The sequence below is a fragment of the Microtus oregoni genome, unplaced genomic scaffold (genome assembly GCF_018167655.1).
Source record: "Microtus oregoni isolate MIOR12 unplaced genomic scaffold, Mior012 000023F_ref0000262, whole genome shotgun sequence".
NCBI lineage: Eukaryota > Metazoa > Chordata > Mammalia > Rodentia > Cricetidae > Microtus > Microtus oregoni.
Genome location: NW_024543082.1, coordinates 17,831,404 through 17,856,023, shown reverse-complemented (window position 1 = coordinate 17,856,023; position 24,620 = coordinate 17,831,404). Strand labels below are relative to the sequence as shown.

The following is a 24,620-nucleotide window of genomic DNA, read 5'->3' as shown; positions in this document are numbered from 1 at the left end:
AGTCTTTGTCTATTTTAGATAAGGATGTCGAAGGTGCCAGGGACACGCATTTAAGAGTCACTTAACACTGGGGGAGGCAGACAAAACATGAGGAAAAATCATTTGGTTCAAGCTGGCCTGAACACGTCTTAAGAGCGAAAGAGCTTAGCAGTTTGCTCCCAAGTATAAGATGTTTGAGGGTAAAGATGACTTCTCACTTTAGCTGTTTTGTGTACGTCCCTGGGTACTTTGCTTGGTTTATACCTTCACTTAACAAATATTTATCAAGTGTTTAAGTCGTGCCAAAGATTGAACCTGAAACAAAATAATTATGGTTTCACAATGTGCCAATAAATTGGCTCAAGACCATAGATTAAGCAGTTCTAATGAGGAGATGGTCATTGTCCCTGTGTTGATTGGTTAGAGCCAAACACGAAGTTACTCTCAGACAACACATGTACCCAGAAACATCTTACGCTAGTTGAGGACTGTTCTAATGAAAACATCCCTGCTTAGCAGATAAGTGACCGGTTTGCTTGAGGCACTTCCTGGTGAGTAGCTGAGAGCCTGGAGAGAAAGAACTGGGAGGTGAGAAACAGACCAGCTTTTAGAACATTAGTTTAAAGAGAAAAAGCAAGCTAAGGAATGCAGGCTTTGATGCTTTTTAATAGCTCAATTGAAGAAGTCCCAAAGACACAGAGCTAGCTGTCTTAGAGATTTGGAGCTTGGGAGGAGAAGGAAATGCATGCTGCAAGAAGATCATCTGCAGAACCATGGAAGTCTCTAGTCCGCTTCATGGGTGACAGCAATAATGGAAGTTCCAACCTGGAACTCAGGGGCAGAAGCTCACAGAGAAAGCATGTGTCTTTTCTTCACTCCTAGATGCAATTCCAAAGAGAACAGTCTTCCTCATCCTCCTCCTACTCCTCCTGCTTCTCCTCCTCCTGCAGCTTCTCCTCCTCCTGCTCCTCCTGCTGCTTCTCCTCCTTCTGCTCTTCCTCCTCTTCCCTCTACTCCTCCTTCTCCTCCTCCTCCTCCTCCTTCTGCTTCTCCTCTTCCTGCTGCTCCTCCTCCTCCTGCTTTTCCTCCTCCTGTTCCTCCCCTTGCTTCTCTTCCTCCTCTTCCCTCTATTCCTCCTTTTCTCCCTGATCCTCTTCCTCCTCTTCTTTTGAAACTTTTGGGCAGTTTCCATTATATGATAACCAAATAGTTGGTATGTTTTACATGAATGATTAAGCCCATAGTTCTAGAAAGGATTCCATGCAAAGAGGAGGCGCAGCAGGATATAAGTGTCCATAATCCCGGTGAAGCCTTCAGAGAAAAACTGCTTAATGCTGTGGAGGATGACAATGGAAATTAGTTCAACTTTGCATTTGCTTGAAGCCTATTAGCATTATAGTAATTTGCTTCAATAACCTAATTTTTTAAAGACAGGTTCTCCCAGTGTAGCTGAGGCTAGCTTAAAATTTTGATCCCTGAACACTGGGATTACAGGCATGAAACCATGAGGTCCAGCTTTAACATTTTTTAAAAAACGGCTTATGTATGTATGTATGTATGTGAGATGCAAAAAAATTTAATGAAACATACTAAGTAGGTCTAGCACCAAAGCTAACCTTGTCAGCAGGAAACGCCAGCCAGATGGTATGGTGTGTTTAGAGGAAGGGAATAGAGAGCTAGGGAAAATGACTTTAAGCACTGGATGATAAGTATGTTATTTGTCAGATGAGTACATAAGGCAGAAGAGCTGTGGATTGTTGCCGGTAGAGACAACTTGTTTATAAAGGTGGGAAAATGGGGCTGCAGGGATTGCTCAGTGGTTAAGAGAACTGGCTGCCCTTCCAGAGAGCCCAGGTTCGATTCCTAGCACCCACATGGCAGTTAACAATTTCCTGTAACCCGAGTTCCCCTTTCTGGCCTCTGTAGGCATTGTGAGCATGCATTGCATGCATGTATCGCACAGATATACATGCAGGCAAAACACTCATGCACATAAAATAAATATTTAAAGTTAATATTTATTTTTAAAAAGGTGAAAAAGTTTTAGTATCAGCAAATCGTCGGTTAAATGGAATACACAGAAAACTAGGGCAGGAACGCCAGTCAGGCTCCAGGTAATAAAGCAGTATGCTTACAAGGATCCAAGGTTAAGTTTCCAGGAATATTGAAGGTCTGTTAGTAAACTTTTACATTATTAGTTATCAGATTACATAAATAATTATATTACAAGGATAAAAAAACTCAAAATGAATTGTTCTTTCTTTTAGCTACATTGCCCAATAATTATTGTTTTCTTGAGGATAATTGTGTTTATGTTTCTATAGGATATAAATACTATGTGATTGTTTGCTCCTGGACACTTCTTCTCAGCTTTGCTTTCAGGGATGTCATAGAGACAATTTGAAAGCAGTCTTGATGGGGATACATACATATGCCAGGGCTGATGGCAAGTGCCAGCAGTAAAAAAGCCGGTTGTTAAAGCACTTACCATCCTGACATTGATTTGCCATGCAAAGGAGTTTGCTCTTCTTCCAGACAAAGAAAACCACCAGATCTTAGCTGGGTAAAAAGAACAAGATTCACACTATCTGCCGTTGCAAAGTTCATGCTGCTGCCATGAACCGCAGAAGGACGCACAGGCAGGGTAGCTTACAAAGGAGAGAGATAATAAAGTGTGGTCCTGCTGCTTTGAGAGTCCTCTGATCCGTGGAGTTCACTGGGCGGTTGTTTTATTGGTCTGGCACTCAGGTAGAAATATGCTTGAGTCACCTGCTTGCAGGTAGTAGTTAAACCCATAAACCCGGTGATGCTGCTCAAGGAAGTAACATGAAAAGAGTGCCAAGGGCAGAACTAAAGGAAAATTAGCATGACAAGCTGGGCAAGGAGAGGAGAGGACTGGGGAACTCAGCGATGTTGGAGGATAAATGATGCCAAGTCCAAGCTCATCTGTGCTTTGAAAGAAAACGGCTGGAATACCTGCTGAGGATTTCAAGACAGGATATTCTATCCACAAGGTACAGACACACGACTCTTATGACAGAGAACCTAGGAGCTAGCATCCGAGAAAAAGAGGAATGGGGCTGAGTCAAGGGCTTCCTAGAGAAACTGACAAGCCCCAGAGGCCTCAGACCTTGTGCAATGAAGACAGCTATGAATGAGGACCAAGTGAACTTCTTTAGTTAGGTGAAGAAAGTTAAGCTATCAGAATCCTCCTGAAAATTCAGCATAACCAAGATAAAATGAAAGATAATATATTCCCTAAAATGTACATTTAATTTAAAAACTTGCTTGCATTTTTTTCTAGATATAGTCTTTATAACATATTTTTTCATAAATCAAGGAATTCAAGTACTGCCTTCTGGCCTCCTCTGGCACTTGTATGCATGCGTTGCACATGAATTCATGCAGGTACACACACATGAACATGAAAACTACCTTTAGATCTCCAAAACAGATGGTTGGCCCTCCATTTCTAAAGATTCTGCATTCAAGATCCAACTAAAAATATAAAGAACAGCAACAAAAAAGAAAAAAGAAAGAAAGAAAGAAAGAAAGGAAGAAAGAAAGAAAGAAAGAAAGAAAGAGCAAGTCAAATCAAACCCTTGTCTGGAGCCTGGCATAGCAGTACAGTGAATGTCTGTAATCCCAGGATTAGAAGGTTGAAGCAGGACCACGAGTTTGAGGCCATCCTGAAGCAGGGGAGGGGAAGGGGAAGAAAAGAAGAGGTATTATATATTGAAAATGTACGTTTCCTTATTGTCTCTTAAGAGATACAGCCTAAGAATCATATGTCTTGGCGCTGTGTTGGTCTAAGTACTCTAGAAATGAAGTGTTCTGGGTGATGCGCATGCGTTAAAGGCACTATGTGAACAGTTCTCTGTCCTCCCTGAGGGACTTAAGTCTTTTGCAATTTTGATAGCCTCAGGGGGAGCTGGAACTAATCTCTGAAATAGCAAAGCATGGCTGTAGTTAAAGCTCACTTACTCTTTTTCCTTCTAGAAAATGAGTTTATGCGTTTTCATTCTCTTCTTTTGTTTTGAGACAGGTTTAATCTGGGTTGTCCTGGCTTTCTTAGAATTTGCTCTGTAGATCAGGTTAGTCTTGAACTCAGAGACTCACCTGCTTCTGCCTCTCAAGTGGCATGTGCACGACCACTCAGTGCTCTTTGTCAACTCTCCCGAATCCATTTGGCATCCTCACTCCAGGAACTGTCCTAGGAACGGTAGCGCTTTTCCAGCTCTATCACCATGCTTACAAAACGCAGCCTTACTCGGGGCACTTTCTTCCCCAGGCTTCTCACTGGCTGCTCAGAGACCTGCATACTGTATAGATTTGCATCAGGAAATATTTCAAAGGCATACATCTTTGATTAGCATTTCTGTTCTTGATAATTTGCCATATCCAATCTCATTGTCCATGTTCAAAATGTTTAGTAGGTGCATGCCACTTAGAAAATCACACTGAAATTCAAGATAAGGCACATGGAGCTGCTGTGTGTTCATACATTTCACATGCCATTGCATACACAGCACAGAGCAATTCAGAAAAAGGAATGGCCTGAGTATAAAACACACACACATGCAGAGAGGGGGGGGGGAGGGAGAGAGAGTCAATAATGGGCTACAACACACTGAACCCTATTAATTTTTTATTGAAAATATTTTTTTCATACGGTATATTCTGATCACAGTTTCTCCTCCCCATCGTTTCCTAGACCCACATCTAATTCCATACCCGCCTTCTCTCACTCTCTCTTTGGAAAACAGGAAAATTAAAAAAAAAATCCAGAATAATAAACAAAAATAAAAAAGCACAAGAAACACACATATCAAACACAGGCACACAAAATAAAGTCAGAAAAATACAAAATTGGAAACCACAATATACAATCAAAAGCCCAGCAAGCTTAAAAAAGAAAAATGCCAAACAAAATAATAGGAAAAAAATCTACAAAATTATCATTGAGATAGGTTTGTGTTGGCCATCTATGCTGGGCATGGGACCTATACTTAAGTGTGGTTTACATACCCAGTGAGATTCCATTGGAGAAAATGGATTTTTCCTTTGCAATCAGTTATCAACTGAAGACAGCTTCTTGCTTGGGAATGAGAGCTCATGTCCACTTCCTCTCCCACCCACCCAGTGCTGAGACCCTGTGCATACTACCATGGTTTCTAAGTTGTTATGTAAGTCAATCCTGCGGTGCCTACAAGACACTGTCTCCTTGGTGTCAGTTGTTCCCTCTGACTCTTACACTCTTCCTACCTCCTCTTCCAAATAATTGCCCAAGCTCTGAAGGGAGGGGTCTGATGAAGACACCCATTTTAGGACTAAGTGTTCTAAAATCTATTACTCTCTATACATTGTGCAGTTGTTGGTCTTTTTAATAGTAACTCTCTACTGGAAGTGGAAGCTTCTCGGCTGATGGCTGACTAGCAGAATGTCATTAGGAGTCATTTTATTGCTATGTTCCTTTAGCAGAACAATAGTTTGGTTTTCCCCTAGACATATAGCTATGTAGTCTCAGGTTCTTGGTCACTTGAGCAGTGTTAGTCATGGCTTCTATCTGTTGGAATAGGCCTTACACCCAATCAGAGTACTTGGTTACTCCCACATTTGTGCCACTATTGTCCCGGTGTATCACGTAGGTAGGTCACTGTTGTCATTTACAGGGTTTGTAGCTGGGCTGATGGTTTACCTATTTTGGTAGTGTGCAGCGCAGCCTCCAGTACCACAAACATGAGTCAGTAGAGATGAAGGCTCCAGCTAGGAGCCAGTTCAACTTCTCCATGTTCAATGAACTATGTAGGAGTTGTCATCAGCAATGGGGCATTACCATGGGTTGTGGTATAGCGTTAGCAATAGCCTGAGTTGTCTGAGGATTTCCATGGGGCTCCTTTGACCGACAATTCCTTTAGCTGTATCCTATTCCTAGCACTGGGCACGCTAGAAGTTCCATTTGGTGGTGAAAATATCAAGATAACCTCATTTGAATTCTGTTATGTCAACTCCTGCCAAACTAAAGTCTAAGAGGTTTTCCTTCTGTAAAAACAAATATTGGGAGGTAAGTCATTGGTTATTTGAACATACATGACAAAAATATGCCAATTTAGGATCTTTCTGTTAGGAAATATCCTTTGGCTTCCTTGCTTAGCTCTTTTCCATCATAGCATTATGGGTTGATGTCCATCAGCTCCTCGCTGGACCATATTCCGTGCAGAAGACAAAATCAGGAATATCACACCACTTGCACTTCACTGTTCTAAACACGTCATGCATCTTTACTAGTTCTATCTACTATCTAGGTTTACACCATTTTGCAGATGAGACAACCAAAGCTCAAGGGAAATCTGCTATTACAGATTAGTCCATGTGCGGGGATGCAGCCGGTCTTAGTTTGGATTTTATTGCTGCATTGACACATGCTGACTCTGCCACTTCATTACATTTTGCTTAACCCTAAAGAACTCCAATGGGCAGGGACCTTGTCCTTTCCGTTTTCCAATACTCTTCATGCCTAGCAATGTGTAGCCAAAGGTGTCCCCAAATGGCCCCACTCCTAGCTCAAGGAAACAAGGCTCACAGGATTCATGTTTTGTTGTTTTATGATTTTTCTCCGCGAGAAGAGATAATCGTGTATGAGTTCAATTGCATGGGTATCAGGGGGTCCTGAGACCACCCCAGGTGAGCAGACTTGCTAGAATGCACAGAACTCACCATACAGCTCCTTTCACTACTGATTTGAAAGAAAGGATCCAAAGCAGAGTGAGCAAAGGAAAAAGGCACATGGGGTGAAGTCCAGGGAAACTGGGGGAGAGCTTCCAAGAATCCATACTGGAGTCACTCAGGCTGAAACTGGGTCTCCAGCAAAGAGCTGTGACAGCTCATGTGATGTTGTCCAAAGGAAGCTTGTTAATAGTCAGCATCAATGGCTTTTATCAAATGACTCAGAGGTAGTCCCCTCTCCACATATACCAATATTCTGGGCACCTGGGAAGAAAGCAGGGTTCAGCACAAACCAGTGTTTATAGAGGTAATGCAAGTACAGAGAGCTACTGTGATCAGTGCTGGCCATAGTGGGAGTCCCTGAAACCCAAGTTCCCAGACAGCCAACAGCCAACTCATAAAGTATGTTTTTCAGGAGGATCTACCCACCAGCTCTACCACTTTCCTGCACAGGAATTTTAGCAACCTTTTCCAATGGCTATAAATACCCATTTCTTAAACTGTCCTTTGAACCAGGTTTACCATCTGCTGACTCTCGCTCGTTTAGAAGTCTTTATATACTCACTTTACTAGTCAGGTGTTCAACTTAATAACTTACACATAACTCATGAAGACTACAGTCTAGCCAAAATTAGTAACTAAAAAAACCATAACTTTATATAAAGACTAATATATATATCAATATCAGTATCCCAGTGGCTATTAAGAAGCATGCTTTATACTAACTTTTCTGTTGCTTTACTGACCACACTTCTGCCACTTCTAACTCAGGTAATCACACGGCTTTATACTTAAGGTAGACTGGTAGAAAGTATTCTCGAAAACAGGACTAATACAAAAAGATCACTTTTTTCACTTCAGTCTTACCAACCATTCTATAAAAATAAATGCATTATTAGGTGAATACCATTTAAATAGAAGGCATGTTTGCAGGAAAATGGGTAGAAATGAGGTTCTGTAAAGTGAAATACGTTAGGTATGGAAAGTGTGTTTTTTTCTCATACGGAGAATATAGATTTAAATACACATATGAGATGGCTGGAGAAAACAGACTATGTACAGACAAGGGTCTAAAGGGGAAAGGGGAGCACGGAAGGGAAGTGGGAGAGGGAAAGAGAACTCTCTTATGTTGTCTCTCACACAGAGACATGACTTCAGGGCAGGAGCCTGAGGAAAGGCATGGAGAAAAGCAGAGAGTGAGACAGACAAGGCAGAGCAGTGGGATATAGATGAGTGAGGTACAATGACATGACAGATGTGTCAGAAATTATAATACCCATTATTTTACATGTGAAGTAGAAAAATGTTAAAAACTGGACGACTCCCATAAAAATGAGAATTCAAAAGTCAAGAATACCTTTAACATCATTATAAAAGTTAACCTTAAAAAATTAAATAGTAATTTTAGTTTCAAATATAGCATGGTATTCTCATTTTTTCCAACTATATTATGTTGTAGACATTTTAGAATAATTTAAAATTTATTGCAATAAACATCTTTGTTGTGGGAGAGAGGGCCTGCTTTTCGCCCCGGCCACCCAGCTAGCTTACATCCAAAATAATCACACAGAAATTGTACTAATAAATCACTGCCTGGCCCATTAGCTCTAACCTCTTATTGGCTAACTCTCACATCTTGATTCAACCCATTTCTAATAATCTGTATGTCACCACGAGTTCGTGGCTTATCGGGAAAGATTCAGCATGTCTGACCTGGCATCTCCATGGCGGCTCTCTCTCACTCTCTCCCTCCCAGCATTCAGTTCTGTCTACTCCACCTAAGGGCTGCCCCATCAAAGGGCCAAGGCAGTTTCTTCATTCAACCAATGAAAGCAACACATAGACAGAAGAATCTCCTACACCACATCTTCCTCTATTTTGTGAGTTGCATTTTAAAATCAAAATTTTACAAACTTCCATATATAATGGTACCAAACAAAAAACAAAATATTCAAGCTTTATTGTAGTAGAAGGGAACATAAGTGCTGGCACCGCTAAAGTATGCATAAGAAAGGTAAATATCTCTTGAATAAAAAAATAGGTACTACTTTAATGGGAAAAAGATCAACAATAAAAGGAAGGAAAAAATTTTCCAAACAGCAGCTAATACTTTTGTCACAATTTGTGTAGCTGTGCAAAGACATCATTAAATAAATACTTATTGGATATTTACAAAATAAAAGAGATAAACCCTAATGTATCTGGGTCTTTGATTTACTACCATTCTTTGAATCTTCTGAGTGCATTAGAGTGCATAGCAATCACAAGTGTGATTCTAGTGAACTACAGTTGACAGCTTGTCAATCAAGTCATCAATAGTGCAAACAAGCAGATGAATATCTGCTTTTTCCTTCATCCTGTGGTCACTGTTTTTCCGAAGGATGACATCTACATCTGGGCCGACAATTCGGTCAGCGACCTGCAGAGACGTGTGCCAAGGCATTATGTCGTCCTTCATGCCATGGAGCAAGCGCACAGGGCAGGTCACAGGAATGGGGCTATGTAACAAGCAGTGGTGTTCCGCTTCTTTAATGAAACTGTATGGAACGTGGTAAAATCCTTCTTCGTTGTATATAGATGGTAAGGTCCACTCCCCTTTCACTTCTATTTCCTTTTGCGCCTAGGGGGAAAAATAGAAACATGAATATAAATAACCCCAGTAGCAGACCTGAAGAGTCTGAGAAAGGCAGTCCTTAAGGGAAAGGGCAGAGGCAACACAGGAACAACAAGAGTGATCATCAAACATTGGGCCAGGTGGGGCACACACTTTTAATCTCAGTACCAGGCAGAGGCAGGTGGATCTGTCAGTTGGAGGCCAGTCTGTTCTACAAAGTTCAAGTTCTAGGCCAATCAGAGTAACATAGAGAGACCCCATCAAAAGAAAACAAAAATTAATTACTGCATGCAAGGCACATAATTACTCTACTTTTATAAAAGAAATAAGGCTTACAGTTAAATGTCATATTCAATGTCCAAAGACAGAACTGTTTGACCTAGCAATCAAACTCAAACTCAGATTTTCCTACCATACAAGTTTTTTTTTTTAAGATTTATTTATTTATTATGTATACAACATTCTGCCTCCATGTATGCCTGTACGCCAGAAGAAGGTGACAGATCTCATTACAGATGGCTGTGAGCCACCATGTGGTTGCTGGGAATTGAACTCAGGACCTCTGGAAGAGCAGCCAACACTCTTAACCACTGAGCCATCTCTCCAGCCCCCCATACACGTTCTTGTATCAAGGTCTACTTTACCCCAACTTGAAAGGGAAGCTGGAAGGGGAGAAAAGTACAGTAATTTCTGGATATTGGTCCCAAGACAGTGATGTTTATACAAAGCAAATCTTAGAGTAATTGTTTTTGAAATTTCAAAACAATTACGTAATTTAGGTTGAAAGAAAGTTTTAAAACTGCATAGCTTCTATCTGTCAACATTCTAGGGATGCGAATTTACTGGTTTTTGGATAACACATTAAGAAGCCTTAGAAATGCTCATGAAAGCTAAACAATAATACTTCTAGAGAGTCTGATAAAATAAAACATTAACATTATTTGAGCATTTTTATATTATTTGTGTTAAATAATTTTTCTAATTAAAAATTGGAATTTGGGGGCTGGAATGATGGCTCAGCAGTTAAAAATGCTTCCAGATCTTGCATAAGACCCAGCTGGGGTCTCAGAACCCACAATGGGCACCTCATGGTCTGTAACTCCAGCTCCAAGGGATCTGACATCCTCTTTAGGCCTTCATGGGCACCACACTAACTGCACATACCTGCACACATATGCACTGGCACACACACAGTTAAAAATAAAACTTTTCAAAAATTGGAATTTTCTATGCAAAATAGAAAACACATAAAAGTACATTAAAAATCACTATAATCCCACTTTATGGCTATTTCATTATTATTCTAATTTATTTTCTTCCAATAGTTTTCCAATTTTTTTTTAAAGTTTATAACATGTAAAACATATTATCAATTATATATTTACATAGTTTTCTATGCATTTTACTTATTTAGTATATATATGTTTTTTAAACTTCCAAAAAAGATTTTAAATGCTTATAAATTCCTATTTCCAGAGTATTGAAAAAAAATCAATAAAATTTTGTAAACCTTGTTAGTATCACAAATGCAAAACAAGCTTTTAAAGCAAAAATGACAGGTATCTTTTGACGGAGGCCGCTTGTTCATTCTCAGCTGTTCAGTCCACGAAACAATCACTCAGAAACTATATTATCTGCATAGTTTGGCTAATAGCTTAAGCGTATTTCTGGCTAACTCGTATCTTAAATTAGCCCATTTCTATTAATCTGTGTATCACCATGCTGCTGTGGCTCACCAGCAAGGCTCTGGCATGTCCATGCTGCTGTGGCTCACCAGCAAGGCTCTGGCATGTCCATGCTGCTGTGGCTCACCAGCAAGGCTCTGGCATGTCTGTCTTCCGTGGCAGTGGCTACAAGGTGGCATCCACTGACTCCACCTTCTTTCTCCCAGCATTCAGTTTAGTTTTCCTACCTAGCTCTATTCTGCTAAGTCACAGGCCAAAACAGCTTTATTCATTAACCAATGAAAGCACAGAACAACTTATCACACCAGTTATTCTCAAGCAACACTGTACTGTACTCCAGTAACGAAAACTTTGTTCCACCTATGCTAGTTATGAACATACTCAATTAGTTAAGTTTCATTTTAAGCATCCCTGATTCCCACTTGTTATCTGGCCTCAAACCAAAGGTATATAGTTCATTTGAAGAACAAAGTTTTTTCCAACTAAACTTTAAAAAAGTTTGGCAATAAGTAAGATAGAATTACCAAGAGAATATAGTGATATTTTGTTTGTTTTTAACAAATAAAGCTTGCCTGAAGATCAGAGAGCAGAGCTAAGCCACTAGAGGCCAGTTAGTGGTGGCACACACCTTTAATCCCAGGACTCAGGGGACAGACAGATGTTAGTTCAAAACCACCCTGGGTTACACAAAACTGGTCCTGTCTAAAAGAGAAACAGAGCTCAAACAAAGGTAATCCCAGCACTTAGAATCACACGTCTTTAATCCCAGAACTAGGGAAGTGGAGAGAGAAGTGAAACGGCTGGGTGGAGAGAGGGCTATAAGGCAGGAGACAGGAGCTCAATGCAGTATAGGCAATCTGAGGAGCAGTGCAGTCTGAGGTCAGTATCTCCCCTTTGGTCTGAGCATTGGTAGAGGTGAGAACTATCTAGGGTGTTGTGGGAGCTGCGGGCTGCATTCCTGCCACCCAGCTCCCGCTGCCTGGCTAGCTTATGCCCCAAAATAACAACACACAAATTGTATTGATTTAAACACTGCCTGGCCCATTTGCTCTAGCTTCTTACTGGCTAATTCTTACATCTTGATTACCCATTTCTATTAATGTGTGTTGCACCCCAAGGTGCGCTTACTGGGAAGATTCTAGCCTACGTCCATCCTGGGTCGGAGCTTCATCGCATCTGCCCCAGAGAGCAGAGCTAAGGCGTATGAGCTTACTTCCTCTTCCTCCCAGCATTCTGTTCTGTTTACTCCATCCACCTAAAGGCTGGCCTATCAAATGGGCCAATGCAGTTTCTTTATTAGGCAATGACCTTCCTCCATCACTAGGGGCTGGCCGCTTTACTTCTCTGATCTTCAGCATTAACTCCTATATCTAATTCAGGGCTTTTATTATTAATACCAATTAGAATTTGTGCTACAAGAGAAATTGTATAGGATACATGCATGAGTTATACTCTAAGAAGAAACTTTACCAAGGCAATATGGTTTTTAGTTGCTTAGATTCCAAATGCCTATGAACTTTGAGATCCTCTAAAACATGAAGAAGACAGTGATCACAGACAGTTCTTTCTAGATAATAATGAGAAACTCTGCACATAATAGCCCTAAGCTTTGGGAAGTTGGCAAAGCTTCCCACTTTGGCTCTCTTGACACCTTAGGTCTAGTGATGAATGGGGAGGCAGTGTTCTCAGTGTCCCTGTACTTTCCTCTGTGCTGTTCAGTTTTGCAACAGCTTGACAAAAGCTAGTCATTTGGGAAGGGGATCTGTCAACTGAGAAAATACCTCCCTAATACTGGCCTACAGGCAAGTCTGTAGCTCCTTTTATTGATCAATAACTGATGATCAGCTCACCGTAGCTGGTGGCAAACCTAAGCAGAAGGTCCTGAATTGTTAAGGAAGCATGATGAGTACACCAAGTGCAAGCAAGGAAGAAGCATGTCTCCGTGGCTTTTGCTTCAGTTCCTGCTTTCAGGTCCTGTCCTGACTTTCTCCCAGTGATAGAGTGTGACCTGAGAGTTGTAAGATGAGATAGACCCTTTCTTTCCTCCCTAAGTTGCTTTTGGTCATGGAGTTTTATCTCAGCAATACTAACCCCACCTAAGACATCTTACAATTGATTTTTAATTTCTACCTTATCCACATGCTGAACAATCTAGTTACATATATGTGCAAAGAATGTGCATAGATCTTGTAATTTACAATAAGTTAAAACAAACAAACAAAGGTGTTCAAGGAACTCCTTTTCGAGCTATAACATCCTTGAGAAAATTTCCTATCATGGAAAGCATTGCATTGGTGGGTCAAGAGGTGTTGTGGAATAATCTTTTTGTACACTATGAAGAAATGTTACTCTGATTTGTTTAACAAAAAGCTAAACGGCCAATAGCCAGGCAGGATTTTCGGGGCAGCAACAACTCTGAGAAGAGGGCAGAGTCACCTATGGAGGCAGAGAGAACAGACATGCAAGAAAAGAGGTAAAAGCCACAAGTCATGTGGCAACACACAGATGAATAGAAATGAATAAATGAAGTTATAAGAACTAGTTAGAAACAAGCCCAAGCTATCTGTTGAGCTTTCATAATTAATAAGAAGTCTCCATGTCGTTTATTTGGGAGCTGGCTGGTCAGACAGAGAAAGACTGGCAACAAAGAGCATGAAGCAATGGGTCAGTTTCAGATTCACAAAGAAGAAACAGTAAGAAAAACTTGAGCAATGAGAAAAAAAAAAGTGAAAAAAATCCAGATATCAGAGACAAGTACAGGGAAGACTAACACTGAAGTTCAGCTCTGACAGAAACTATCAGGACTCTCATGAGGTTAAGTTTATATGTAAGCGTGTAGAACCTCAGGTGGCATTCCTCAGGAACACTACCCATTGCTGGTTGACTTAAAAAAAAGAAGCACAGTGTGTGTTGCTGATGTATATGCCTGTCTGCTGTATGTACCAGTACGCATGCACATGAAGGTCAGGAGAGGGGCAGGGGTGTCTTCTATCATTCTCCACTCTCAGTCCTTTTGCAGCTATGTCTAACCTCTGAACTTGATGCTCAAGTTCACTAGCAAGTCTTAGTGATCTTCCTCTTGGAACTGGGCTCATGACTTCACAGAATGTTTACAAGGAGCCATGAGAAAAGACAAGAGACGGCACAAAAGAGCAGCAAAGACAGATGGTCACTATAGTAAGATAGACACAGCCAGTGCATAAGCCCAGAGAGAAAAGGCAGAAGAATGTCAGAAGGCAGTCACTGGGGTTGCCAAACGGCTCATGACTTACCTCAACAGAAAGCGCACGGAACTGTGTCACCAGGCCGTCTGCAGCAGTAGCTATACCAATAAGAGCTGCGACCTTTTCAGGCCGTGCAATTGCAGCATGCAGCATGAGCCATCCACCAAGGCTAGATCCGACCAGTATCTAAAAACAAATATGGACGGCTTTCAACAAGATTCTCATACTAGTCTATAAAGAGAATGGCTGAACAGAAATGTATGGACTTTGTATTTTACATATCCATGTGGATCCTAGACTTTTAATGTGGAACACGAAGGAAAATTCAAGTATAACTACTGTAACAGTTCTTTGTTTTTCTTTTTTGTTTCTCCTGTGCAGTTCTTGCTGTGCTGGATCTTGCTTTGCAGACCAGTCGGGCCTCACAATTAGAAATCTGCCTACCTCCGTCTCCCAATATAACTTTTGCAGAGCCCTTATGTCTATAATATCGAACTATGAAAACAAACTTTGTTCAATGAGAAGTACTTATTGCTTACTAGAAAGTAAAACAACAATTTTAAATCAAATTTGTTTATCAAAATCATAACTGACAAAATATTATCAGTTGATATACTTAAAGAAACAAATCAAACATTACTTGAGTCAAAAATCATTCTACTTAGCAAAAACAGTTACCTGTGGCCCTTCAGCTACATCATCAAGTATAGAGAGGACATCCTTTCTCCACTTCCCCACTGTGCATTCTGCTAAGTTACCATCTGAATTTCCAATTCCTGAGTAGTCAAACCTGGAAGAAGAGAAAATATATATTTATGTGGACATTTGTCCATGCCTGCTTCTTCGATTTTTAAAGCAAATTAGGACATTCTTCATTACTACAGTGACAAAACCACAGCCGAACATCACTCAAGATGCATTCTAGCAAACTCTACTGGGACCTTCCGAGTACCTCTCACGTCAATCACTTTCTTACCTATTCTACTGCTACCCTTAGTACGTTATTATCTCAACTGTCATTGCTGTATTTCATCCTCATAGCCTATTCCCACAGTCAGAATGATCCTTTTAAATGAAATATCAGCGTACATGTTTTGTATATTTAATAAAACTCAAAGCCCTTACCATACTTCCCTGACTACCACTCTGACCTCAGTTTCCAGAGCTCTCTTTCCCTTCCCATTGAATTCTCTCTGTCACTCCTGAAGTTAGAGGTGTGAGTCATTCACATTCCTGCATCATGGACTTTCACCTCTGCTTGGCATACCTCTACCTCCAGATGTCCATTAGGTATCCCTCGAATCACTCACTCCTTCAGCTCAAACACTGGAGCTCATGAAAAGCTCTCATCATTCCCACGCTAAAACTGCTTCTTTCACAGCTCTACGCTCTAATACTGTCTTATTGTCTTCCTAGCAATTACTGCTACATAGGACTAGAATCAACTTCATCATGAACTCTTCCTTCTAAATTTTCCTAGGGATCCAAGTTCAAAGACTGTCTAATCTCTGAATTTTACCTTTTCTTCAATAAATTATGAAGTACCTTATCATGTCCCCAAGTTATCAAAATCCCCAGTCATTTGGAACTACTCCCAATTCCTGGCTGAACCCCTTTATAACTATGAGCTTTTGCATGCTATTCCACTGCCTAGAAAACTCCCCACCAAACTTCTCGCCACTCTTTAAGTCACCTCCCTTCATCTGGAGAACTTTCCTCATTCAGTACCTGTGCTGGAGAGACAGACAGGTGGATCCCAGGAGCTCCCTGGCCAGTCAGTCTAGCCTACTTGACAAGCTTCCAACCAGTGAGAAACCTTGTCTCTGACAACAGGGTGAATGACTCCTGAAAAATAACAACCAAGGTTGTCTCCTGGCTTCCACATGCATGCACACAAGCATGCATGGTCATGCTCACACATTTGGAAGGCTGCTTTACACTCACCACCATTTTAATGCTACACAAAAAGAACTTATTAAAAAAATCTGTGGTGAAAGGGCTATAGTTCAAAAATGCATATTTATATAGCATCCAATATGCAGAAAACTACATTATGCCTGGAACTGGCTATAACTCAATCTGAAATGGAATTCAAGAACTAGTAAAACAGTGATTTCTATTTTTATGTATGTTTTGCTGTATGTGTTTCCATGTGTGGGGGTGTACACAGCACATGCACACATTTGCAGGGGCCAGAGGCTGACATCCAGTCTCTTCCTTGATCACTCTCCACCTTATACACTGAATCAGAGGCTCACTTTGCAGCTAGTCTGGCTAACCAGCTTGCGTAGGAGATTCCCTTCTCTGCCTTATAAATGCACCAGGGATTCCTGGTGGGTGGCCACACCCACCTGCTCTCCCGCAGGCTGGATTCAGAGAGCCCACACTTGTGCAGAAAGCGCTTTATTCACTGAGCCATCTGCCCAGTCCTAAAATGCTCATTTCTTTATTAAATTATTTTTCAGACAAAAAAAGCAATGACAGCAATATTTCTGATTGTTTGAATATTCTCCTCAGAGGTCTCTCTCCACAGACAGAACTGCCCTTCTACCCACATCTTTATTTTCTTTCAGAGTTCCTTGTCTTGTCCATCCATTTCCCTCTTCAGTGTCTCTCGCCTTAGGTAATTTCTTCTTTTTTGAATCACATTCTGATGAGTACTTCTGCCTAATAACCTCCAAATATTTTCATTCCTTGCTTAAGGGCAAGTACAATGCTTTACTATTAATATATTATGAAGCTTTAGTCTTCAAAGTAAATTAAATCAAGAGATTTTAAAATATATTTGAGAATGGAGAAAAATAAATTTGCTAGTCTGACCAAAGGAATTAGACTAAATCCCTCTGAAAGACAAAATTTCTGCAACTATACTGAACAGATAATGCCTACCTAAAAGTTTTATATGGAGGGGCTGGAGAGACAGCTCAGAAGTTAAGGGCACTGCCTGCTCTTCCAAAGGTTCTGAGTTCAATTCCCAGCAACCACATGCTGGCTCACAACCATCTGTAATGAGGTCCGGTGCCCTCTTCTGGTCTGAGGACATACACACAGACAGAATATTGTATAAATAATAAATGAATAAATAAAAAATCTTTGTTTAAAAAAAGTTTTATATGGAGCTGTATTTTCTAGAATTACTGAACGAATATTAATGAGACCTTTTTAAACATTTAAATGAATAGATTTTTAGGATGTGAGCACTAGGAAAAAAACTCAGAAATTATCTTTGGTCCAGCTTTCTCTTATTGGATAACAAACATGTGTCTACTGTGTGTTACTGATTTGTTTCATCAGTTACTGAAAGAATTCTGCTCTCAATCCTTATTTCTTCATTTCTATGTCAATGTTTTCCCCATTAAACTATATTCCCTTCTTAAAATTAAAATATCAAAAAATTTGATAAACCTAACAAATTTTGTTATATGAATACATTTTTATTAAGATATCTGAGTGAAAAGAAAGAAACAAATATGAAATTAAGTTTTAACTAAACATAAACCTTGTTTATGTTCACATACATTTAGATAATGTAAGTAAAAGAAAACAGAAATGTAAATTACAATATCAATCTTATAATGTTATATTACTTTTAAAAATACTTTTTTTGTGTGTGAGTTGTGCTAGGGATTGGATCCAGGATTTTATGCTAAACACAAGCTCTACCCCTGAGCTATATACTCTCAGTCCTAAATATCTATTTTAGAAAGGAATAAAACAGTGATCAAATAAATTCTATGTCTTTAGTAGAAAATCCATCAACACAAGCGATTTCAAGAAACTCAAAGAGCATATGTGTTTTTGCCATACAGATTACTGTATATTTAGAACTTAGTTGATAGTTCCCTTACGGTACCCTTTTCTGCGAATCTAGCCAGCATGGCACAAAGACCTTAAAGACCCTAAACTACAAGATGAAAGTCTATACACTACTGAAATAAATTCATCTACTAAAATGCTGGCATTTACTTGAGTTGGCTCTATTATGGTGCTAAATGGTAATATATTCTCTGATATGTATTGTTCCTACCTTATACAGGCGTGACCTAGAGATCTGCAAAACTCCTCAATTGCCAGTGCCTTTTTACCATTCATATCAGAAAGATAGCCCGGGATGAAGATAATTCCTGGGGTTTTGCCTTTTAGCTTCTTATAAGCCAGGCTTGGAAGGTCTGGTCGGTTAAGGAAACAGAGTGATACCTTTTGTCTGCAAGCTAAACAAAGTACACAAAGCATGAATTATAGTTTGTAAAATTAATTTTGGAAAATCACATTTTCAAATCTTAACTTTAACTTATTGATAGGAAAATCAAAATAGGCTTCGAGTATGTTTTAAAGTTTCATCAAAATTTACTTTCTTAGAGCAAGGACCAATCATACTTTTCCAAAGTACACAATGAGGCAGAAAGTTCAGTGAAACAAAAGACGGGCTCAACAAAAAAAAAATCTTCATGTTGGCACCACGTGATTATCCTGGACAGTAGCACTTAACATTTAGATTTAAATATGCCACTTTGCCTCTCCCTGAAGGGTTCTTTCTGTTTTGTTTTAACAATGTTTCAAGAATTTCTTTTGAGAAGAAAATCAGATATTAGGTCCAAAGATGACATCTACACCTACAAAGAACATGCCTCCTTCTGTATGTTTCCTCAAGTCAACCATGGGCAGGGCTAAACATTTATCAAAACATCGGTATGGAAAGCTCTAGAGGCAGGTAATAACCGAATACATCACATGCATATCTGAATTTATTTTTTTCTGGTCTTGGCGTTTGATTCAGAGAACGCAAACGCTCCTTAAATCGCTGTGTAAATCGCACTCAAGGACCTCCAAGAACGGCCCAGGGCCCCAGCAGAAAGCCGCCTCTGCCAGCCCTCCCCAGAAGTGCTCAGGGTGCCGAGAGCCACACAGTTTTGAATGCAGCGCCAAGCCCCTCTCGGCGGGCGGGCACCGGACCAATGCCGGGCGAGCCCGAGCCCCGCCTTCTTCCCGTACACTAACCTGGCAGCCACCAAGCCCTTGGGGGCTTTCGAGCTAGCGAAGCAGCGATCGGGCCTCGGGGCCGGCCAAAGGACACAGCCGCCCACCCCCACCTCCGACAGGGTACCCAGGCCGCCATCTTCCCAGCCGCCCCTGCGCCCGCCACAGGCCCGCGCGGATCGCGGGGACCCGAGGTCACACACGCGCAGTCCGCAGGAAGGCGGGGGGGGGGGGGGGGGGGGGGGGGGGGGGGCTTACGCTGCGTCGCGCGGGATTTGCATCTGGAGCGGAGCCGCAGGCTCACGGGGGAGTCTGCCAGGCCACCTTCTGTTAGGCTGTTTATCTCCCCAAAGGGCGTCTGGCTTGTGACATTGGGGCGGCCTTGGCCGGCTTTCTTCACAGTGGGCTGCGGAAGTCTCGGCGAGGAGCCAGGGCCGAATTGAACGTTCATAGAAGGGAAACCATGTTATCCCGAGGACCCAAAGACCCGTGACAAGAATTGCTAGGCTTCCTGCATTACCAGTCCCCAAGGCTGCGCTTCAGCCTGTGCGAGCAAGGTTTCCAAGAGGCGACCTTAATCTAAAATTCACATCATTGGAGTAGCATCGGGCATTCTTTGCTCTTCCCAAACATTTACTCAGCAGATTGTCAAAAATTCAAATAAGGAGCAGCCACAAGCAAAGATACTGGAGACACAGGGCTGCTAGGTGAGTGGCTACTAGCCTTTTGTCAGGCAATCCGGTCGTGTTTGTTACAACGCGCATAATTCCCGGTACTCTTTGAACTACGACCCAACGCTTCTGACTGACCTAAATAAAAAGAACACGGGTTCGTAAGGTCGTGTTTACCTTAGACAGCACCATTTTATTTTAAGATGAAAAACAAGGCAGGGAGCAATCAATGGCTCTAATACTGTGATACTAGGATCTCTGGAATCTGACATCCTTCAAAATAATATGGGAGGGGTCAAGTATCACTGTATATGCCTTATCTTGTGTATTCTGGTTGAAATTATTGTACCTAGTGCAATACTTCAGGTAAAACCATGTCACTGTCTTGGTTAGTTTTGTCAGCTTCGAGCATCTAGGAAGAAGGAACCTTAACTGACAAATGCCCATGTTCATCAGATTGGCCTGTACTCAGTCTGTCCGGCACGTTCTTAATTGTTGACTGATGTAAGAGGTGTAAGAGGGCCTAGCCCACTGTGGGCGGTACATCTCCTGGTGGTGTGTCTGTGCTGTTTTAAGAAAGGCAGCTGAATGTGAGCCTAGGAGCAAACTGGTAAGCAATATTCCTCCTTGGTCGCTGCTTCAAGCCTCTGCCATGATTCCCTGCCTTGGCTTTCCTCAGTGCCCTGTAAGCTAAATAAACTCTTTTCTCCCTTAAGTTGGCTTTGGTCATGCCATTTATCACAACGACAGAAACAAACTTGGACTCTATTCCTTTAGAGATTTGGGAGCAGTTATTGGTACCAGAGTTAAAGCCAGGCATGTCTTTGAAGTCTTGAGAACATGATCTGTTAGAACACACGGGAGAAGCTTAATAAAGACAAAATAGATCTTTTTTTAAAAAAATCATTTTGGTTTTGCTTCACTTACCTATGCCCCAATTCCTAAATTATCTAATTAAAGTCATCTTTGCCTGGAAACATGAGAAGACATTGAGGAACAGAGCATAGCTGTATGTTCCCTTTTGAGGTTATAGGGACTCCTCATGACTGCGAACAGCATGGAAACATCAAGAGAGCTCATTATTGCATGAAGTAGCCAGATGCCCACCTGGATATGCTAAAATGAGACTCCCACAAATCCCATGGAATCTGAATGAAAGTTCTTCTGCTTCCTTCTGCCAGCTCCATGTCAACAAAACTGTTTGCCGGTCACTGTCTCTCAAGTCATTGGTATGATCCATGGCCAGGATCAAAATGGGAGTTTTCACAGACCCATTTTGCCAGTTCGGATATAGGACCAGGATGGGTAGAGATGCCAAAGAACTGAGTCAGAAAGGTAAATTTATCCAATGAATTCTACCTCATTTGTGTATCTTAACAGCACAAACTTATCCTTGATATTGTCGGCCTCCATCCCTTTCTGCACTCTATTTTTGAGTGTCTCCTTGTACTTTATATGTAGCAGAATTTGAAAAATCTTGTGATTTATCCTAACGAAGGAAGTACTGTATATACACATAAAAGGGGGAACCCATGGATTCCTTTCTCAATCCACTCTTACCAGCAAAACAAATCAGAAACCTAAGTGGTTTCGTGGCACTGTCAAAAGCGTTTCTCTGACAGTAGTGAGCTTGAAGCCAAACAGTTGTGAAGGTTTTTCTTGGTCATTGTTTCTTTCATCAGCATACAAAAGTAAAAGGACATTTTTTTTTTTGAAGGCAGCTTCTCTGTCTGACACCCAGAAGAGGTCCCCACCAAGTGAAGCCTCAGACTTTCCTTCATGTTTGCATTGCACCTTTTAGGGAAGCAATAGCTAATCAATACAAACGGATGAGAGTGACATGTAAGATGTTCAGCGTTTACCTCATTTTGTCAGTGATAGGAATGTAATCAATATCAGCGCATATCTACCATTATGTAGATTCTACTGCTAGCTTTTGCTGATTAATTCATCCTCTGTTATATTACAGATAGGTTGTGTGTGTGTGAGAGAGAGAGAGAGAGACAGAGAGAGAGACAGAGAGAGAGAGAGAGAGAGAGAGAGAGAGAGAGAGATTACTTTCAAATGTGAAATCAGGTCAACACTTTAATCCAAACTCAATACATTTAGCACACATATCTAAAAGGTTCAGACATGCAAACTGATTAGAATACCCTTACCGTCCTATGGGAAAAGTACAGTACAGAAAAGCTGTGTCTTTACATCAATCAACCAGATCTTAGCAATTGCATTTTAATGTTTTAGATCACAAGAGTTGAAGGGGACTGCTGCAGAAATCACAGCTGAAAAAATACCTCCTACAGTCATGATATTTCTTCCTCATTATTCAAGTAAAACCTGGCATCATCCAGTTGCAAAATCTTATTAGTGGTAACATATATATGGGTATAAAAGTACACTGTAAGTTTAAAAAAAAATTGTACCCAGTCAGGCTTGACAAAGTTTTGTGGACATTTCTAATCATTTCACGTGTACAAGTAAGTAATGGCATTATTTTCTACTTCTATCTATTCGGCATGTATTCGGAAAGAGTTCATTCATACTTACAAACACAAAACACAACAACTAAAATAAATGGCACTTGGAGAATGACTATAAAAGAGACTTGCCCGAAGTCACTTCATTAAAATAAAAAAAAAATAGCTCTAGAAACAAGGCTATCTGTAGAGATTGAACTAAAAAGATATAGCATAGAGAACATTACTTTGAATTTTGGTTGTCTTCAAAATAAAGATATTTGAATGGTTCTGTTTTTCAGCGAACCAGAGATGGCTTCATAGTTATGCCATGTCAGGGTGCAGTTAACAGCTCTGCCCCATGAGCACGAGGAAGCGGGCAGTCTAAAGGAAATTGGCTGCTGGTTGCCTTTATTCTCAGCACCAGGAATGAGCACATCTTCAACAGAACAGGCTTCCCCCACTAAGCAGTCTCCTTAATTACAACTGCCAGATATTGCAGGTTTCTGTTTTCTGAGATGGCCTTTTCTAAAAACAAGGAGCTTTTTTTTTCCTTTTTAAAAAGTTTTTTTTTATGAACCTGATTTACTATAAGTGCACAGTAGCTTCCGTGGTGGGAGGCACTACAGAATTGACATCACAATCCATTTTAAAGAGTATTGAGAGAGTAACATTGATGTTAAACAGGAGGCAAGCCATGTCTTTGGTTTGGGGGGCAGTATTTAAAAATTAAGGCAAAATGTCTAAAATATGTTGCCTTCTAAATTATTATTTGCTAATTTTTTATAAAATGCTACTTCCTACAAAGAAGGCAGCTGATTACCAATGGTAATGATTTGGGTGCTAAAATAGTATATTTCTAAGTACATATTTACAGACATAGTGTAAACCGTTCAGTGTATTGAACCAACATCAACTGATAAAAAGAGTGTATGAGAAATTCGCATCTAAATGATGCTCTTATGAAAATAGTGTTTTGGTTTTGGTTTGTCAAGGGAGCTGCAGTTCTGTCGTCATGAGTCCTGCTTTCTTTTGTACAACAGGCTTCCCAGTATGAAGAGTTCTGAGTGCACGCAGCTAAAGGGACGTCTGTTGGGCCTTGCCATCTGAGACAGGATATGGCTTCATTCTTGCGAGAGACTACTGCGGTCTGCCCTGAAGTGGACCATTGCCGGAGTTCATTACAACAGGAAGTGCGTGTATCCTTCTGCTCCAGTCACTATGACATCCATCCAGATCCGCATGGCCTCCGGGGAAGGAGCCACCATGTAATAGATTCTGTCGTGTGTCTTCACGCTAAAGGTGAGTAGTGGGTTCGGACTCTGCAATTAAAACAAGAACAGAATGTCAAAGAGACACTTGGAAAGTTGAGCATCGGCAACGGCATGTGAAGGTTCTTATGCTTTAAAAGCTGCCCTTGACAGAAATTTATAAAGGTATTTTATGCTACACTACAACTTTCCCCTCCGGAGGCCCCTTCCACCTTCCTCAGTATGGGCCATTTGTCTGGCTTTTCTATAAGAACTCTCATGCAGAGCTCACAGATTCACTAACTAGTTGGTAAAGCATGGTGTCTAGCTGATGGGAGAATAATAAGAGTTATTCCTGACCTTTTAAAGGTCCTGATACGTTATGACCTGCCTTCATATATATTATATATAGAATAATATATATAGAATAGTTCCCTTCAAAAATGCTTGCATAGCAGCTTGTGAGTGTCTCCCAGACCGTTACATCCAGCACCTTTCCTTATGTCATCATGACTTTATCCCTAAACATCCACCATTTACCCTGTGTATTTTCAATTTTAACTTGCAGCAGTGTTCTGAACATTTTGTCCATCATGTGAGACCACAACCTCTAAATCATTTAAAATCCCCAAATAACCTACCTCGATTACATATTCAAATTACAGAAATTATCAAGTATTAGTTGCAGATGCTCATGACACCACCTACTCAGGAGGCTGGCTGAAGTAGGGACATTGCAAGTTCAAAGCAAGTCCAGGCCACAGAGTGAGACTATGGGGACCCACAGGTGTGAGCCTATTCCTCTTTGACTAAGGTCACAGAGTCTGAACTTATTCTTGCTCTCTCAAAGTTGTTGACAACAGGCGTGGCTACAAACGAGCTCCTGACCCAGTGTGTGGTTAACTAGTATTTTGAGTAGAGAGGTGGATCCACTCCACCTTGCTGTTCCTGCTCCTTCAGAGGAGATTGGCAGAAGGTTCCAGGGACTGGCTACCTGCAGGAAGGATACTTGGTCTATTCCTTATATCATGCTATGGA

At 40.9% G+C, this 24,620-nt stretch overlaps 2 protein-coding genes across 10 annotated transcripts in view; both read right to left on the bottom strand.

Annotated features, from left to right (window-relative positions):
- Positions 1-8,626: 8,626 nt before the first annotated feature.
- On the bottom strand, positions 8,627-19,393 carry Abhd10 (abhydrolase domain containing 10, depalmitoylase). The gene is made up of 5 exons (XM_041673187.1): positions 19,227-19,393; positions 18,256-18,439; positions 14,907-15,018; positions 14,277-14,414; positions 8,627-9,325 (listed from the first exon to the last, which is right to left on the bottom strand). Exons 1-5 carry the CDS (start codon positions 19,342-19,344, stop codon positions 8,981-8,983), a joined length of 897 nt encoding a protein of 298 aa, XP_041529121.1. The 5' UTR covers positions 19,345-19,393; the 3' UTR covers positions 8,627-8,980.
- Positions 19,394-21,951: 2,558 nt separating this feature from the next.
- The window catches only part of Phldb2 (pleckstrin homology like domain family B member 2), a 104,899-nt gene continuing 102,230 nt past the window's right edge, over positions 21,952-24,620 (bottom strand). For all 9 annotated transcript variants that reach the window (XM_041673333.1, XM_041673335.1, XM_041673334.1 and 6 more), the window contains one exon: positions 21,952-23,654. In XM_041673333.1, the coding sequence (XP_041529267.1) occupies positions 23,514-23,654 (141 nt within the window). In that variant the 3' untranslated portion in view covers positions 21,952-23,513. The remainder of the gene's footprint in view (positions 23,655-24,620) is intronic.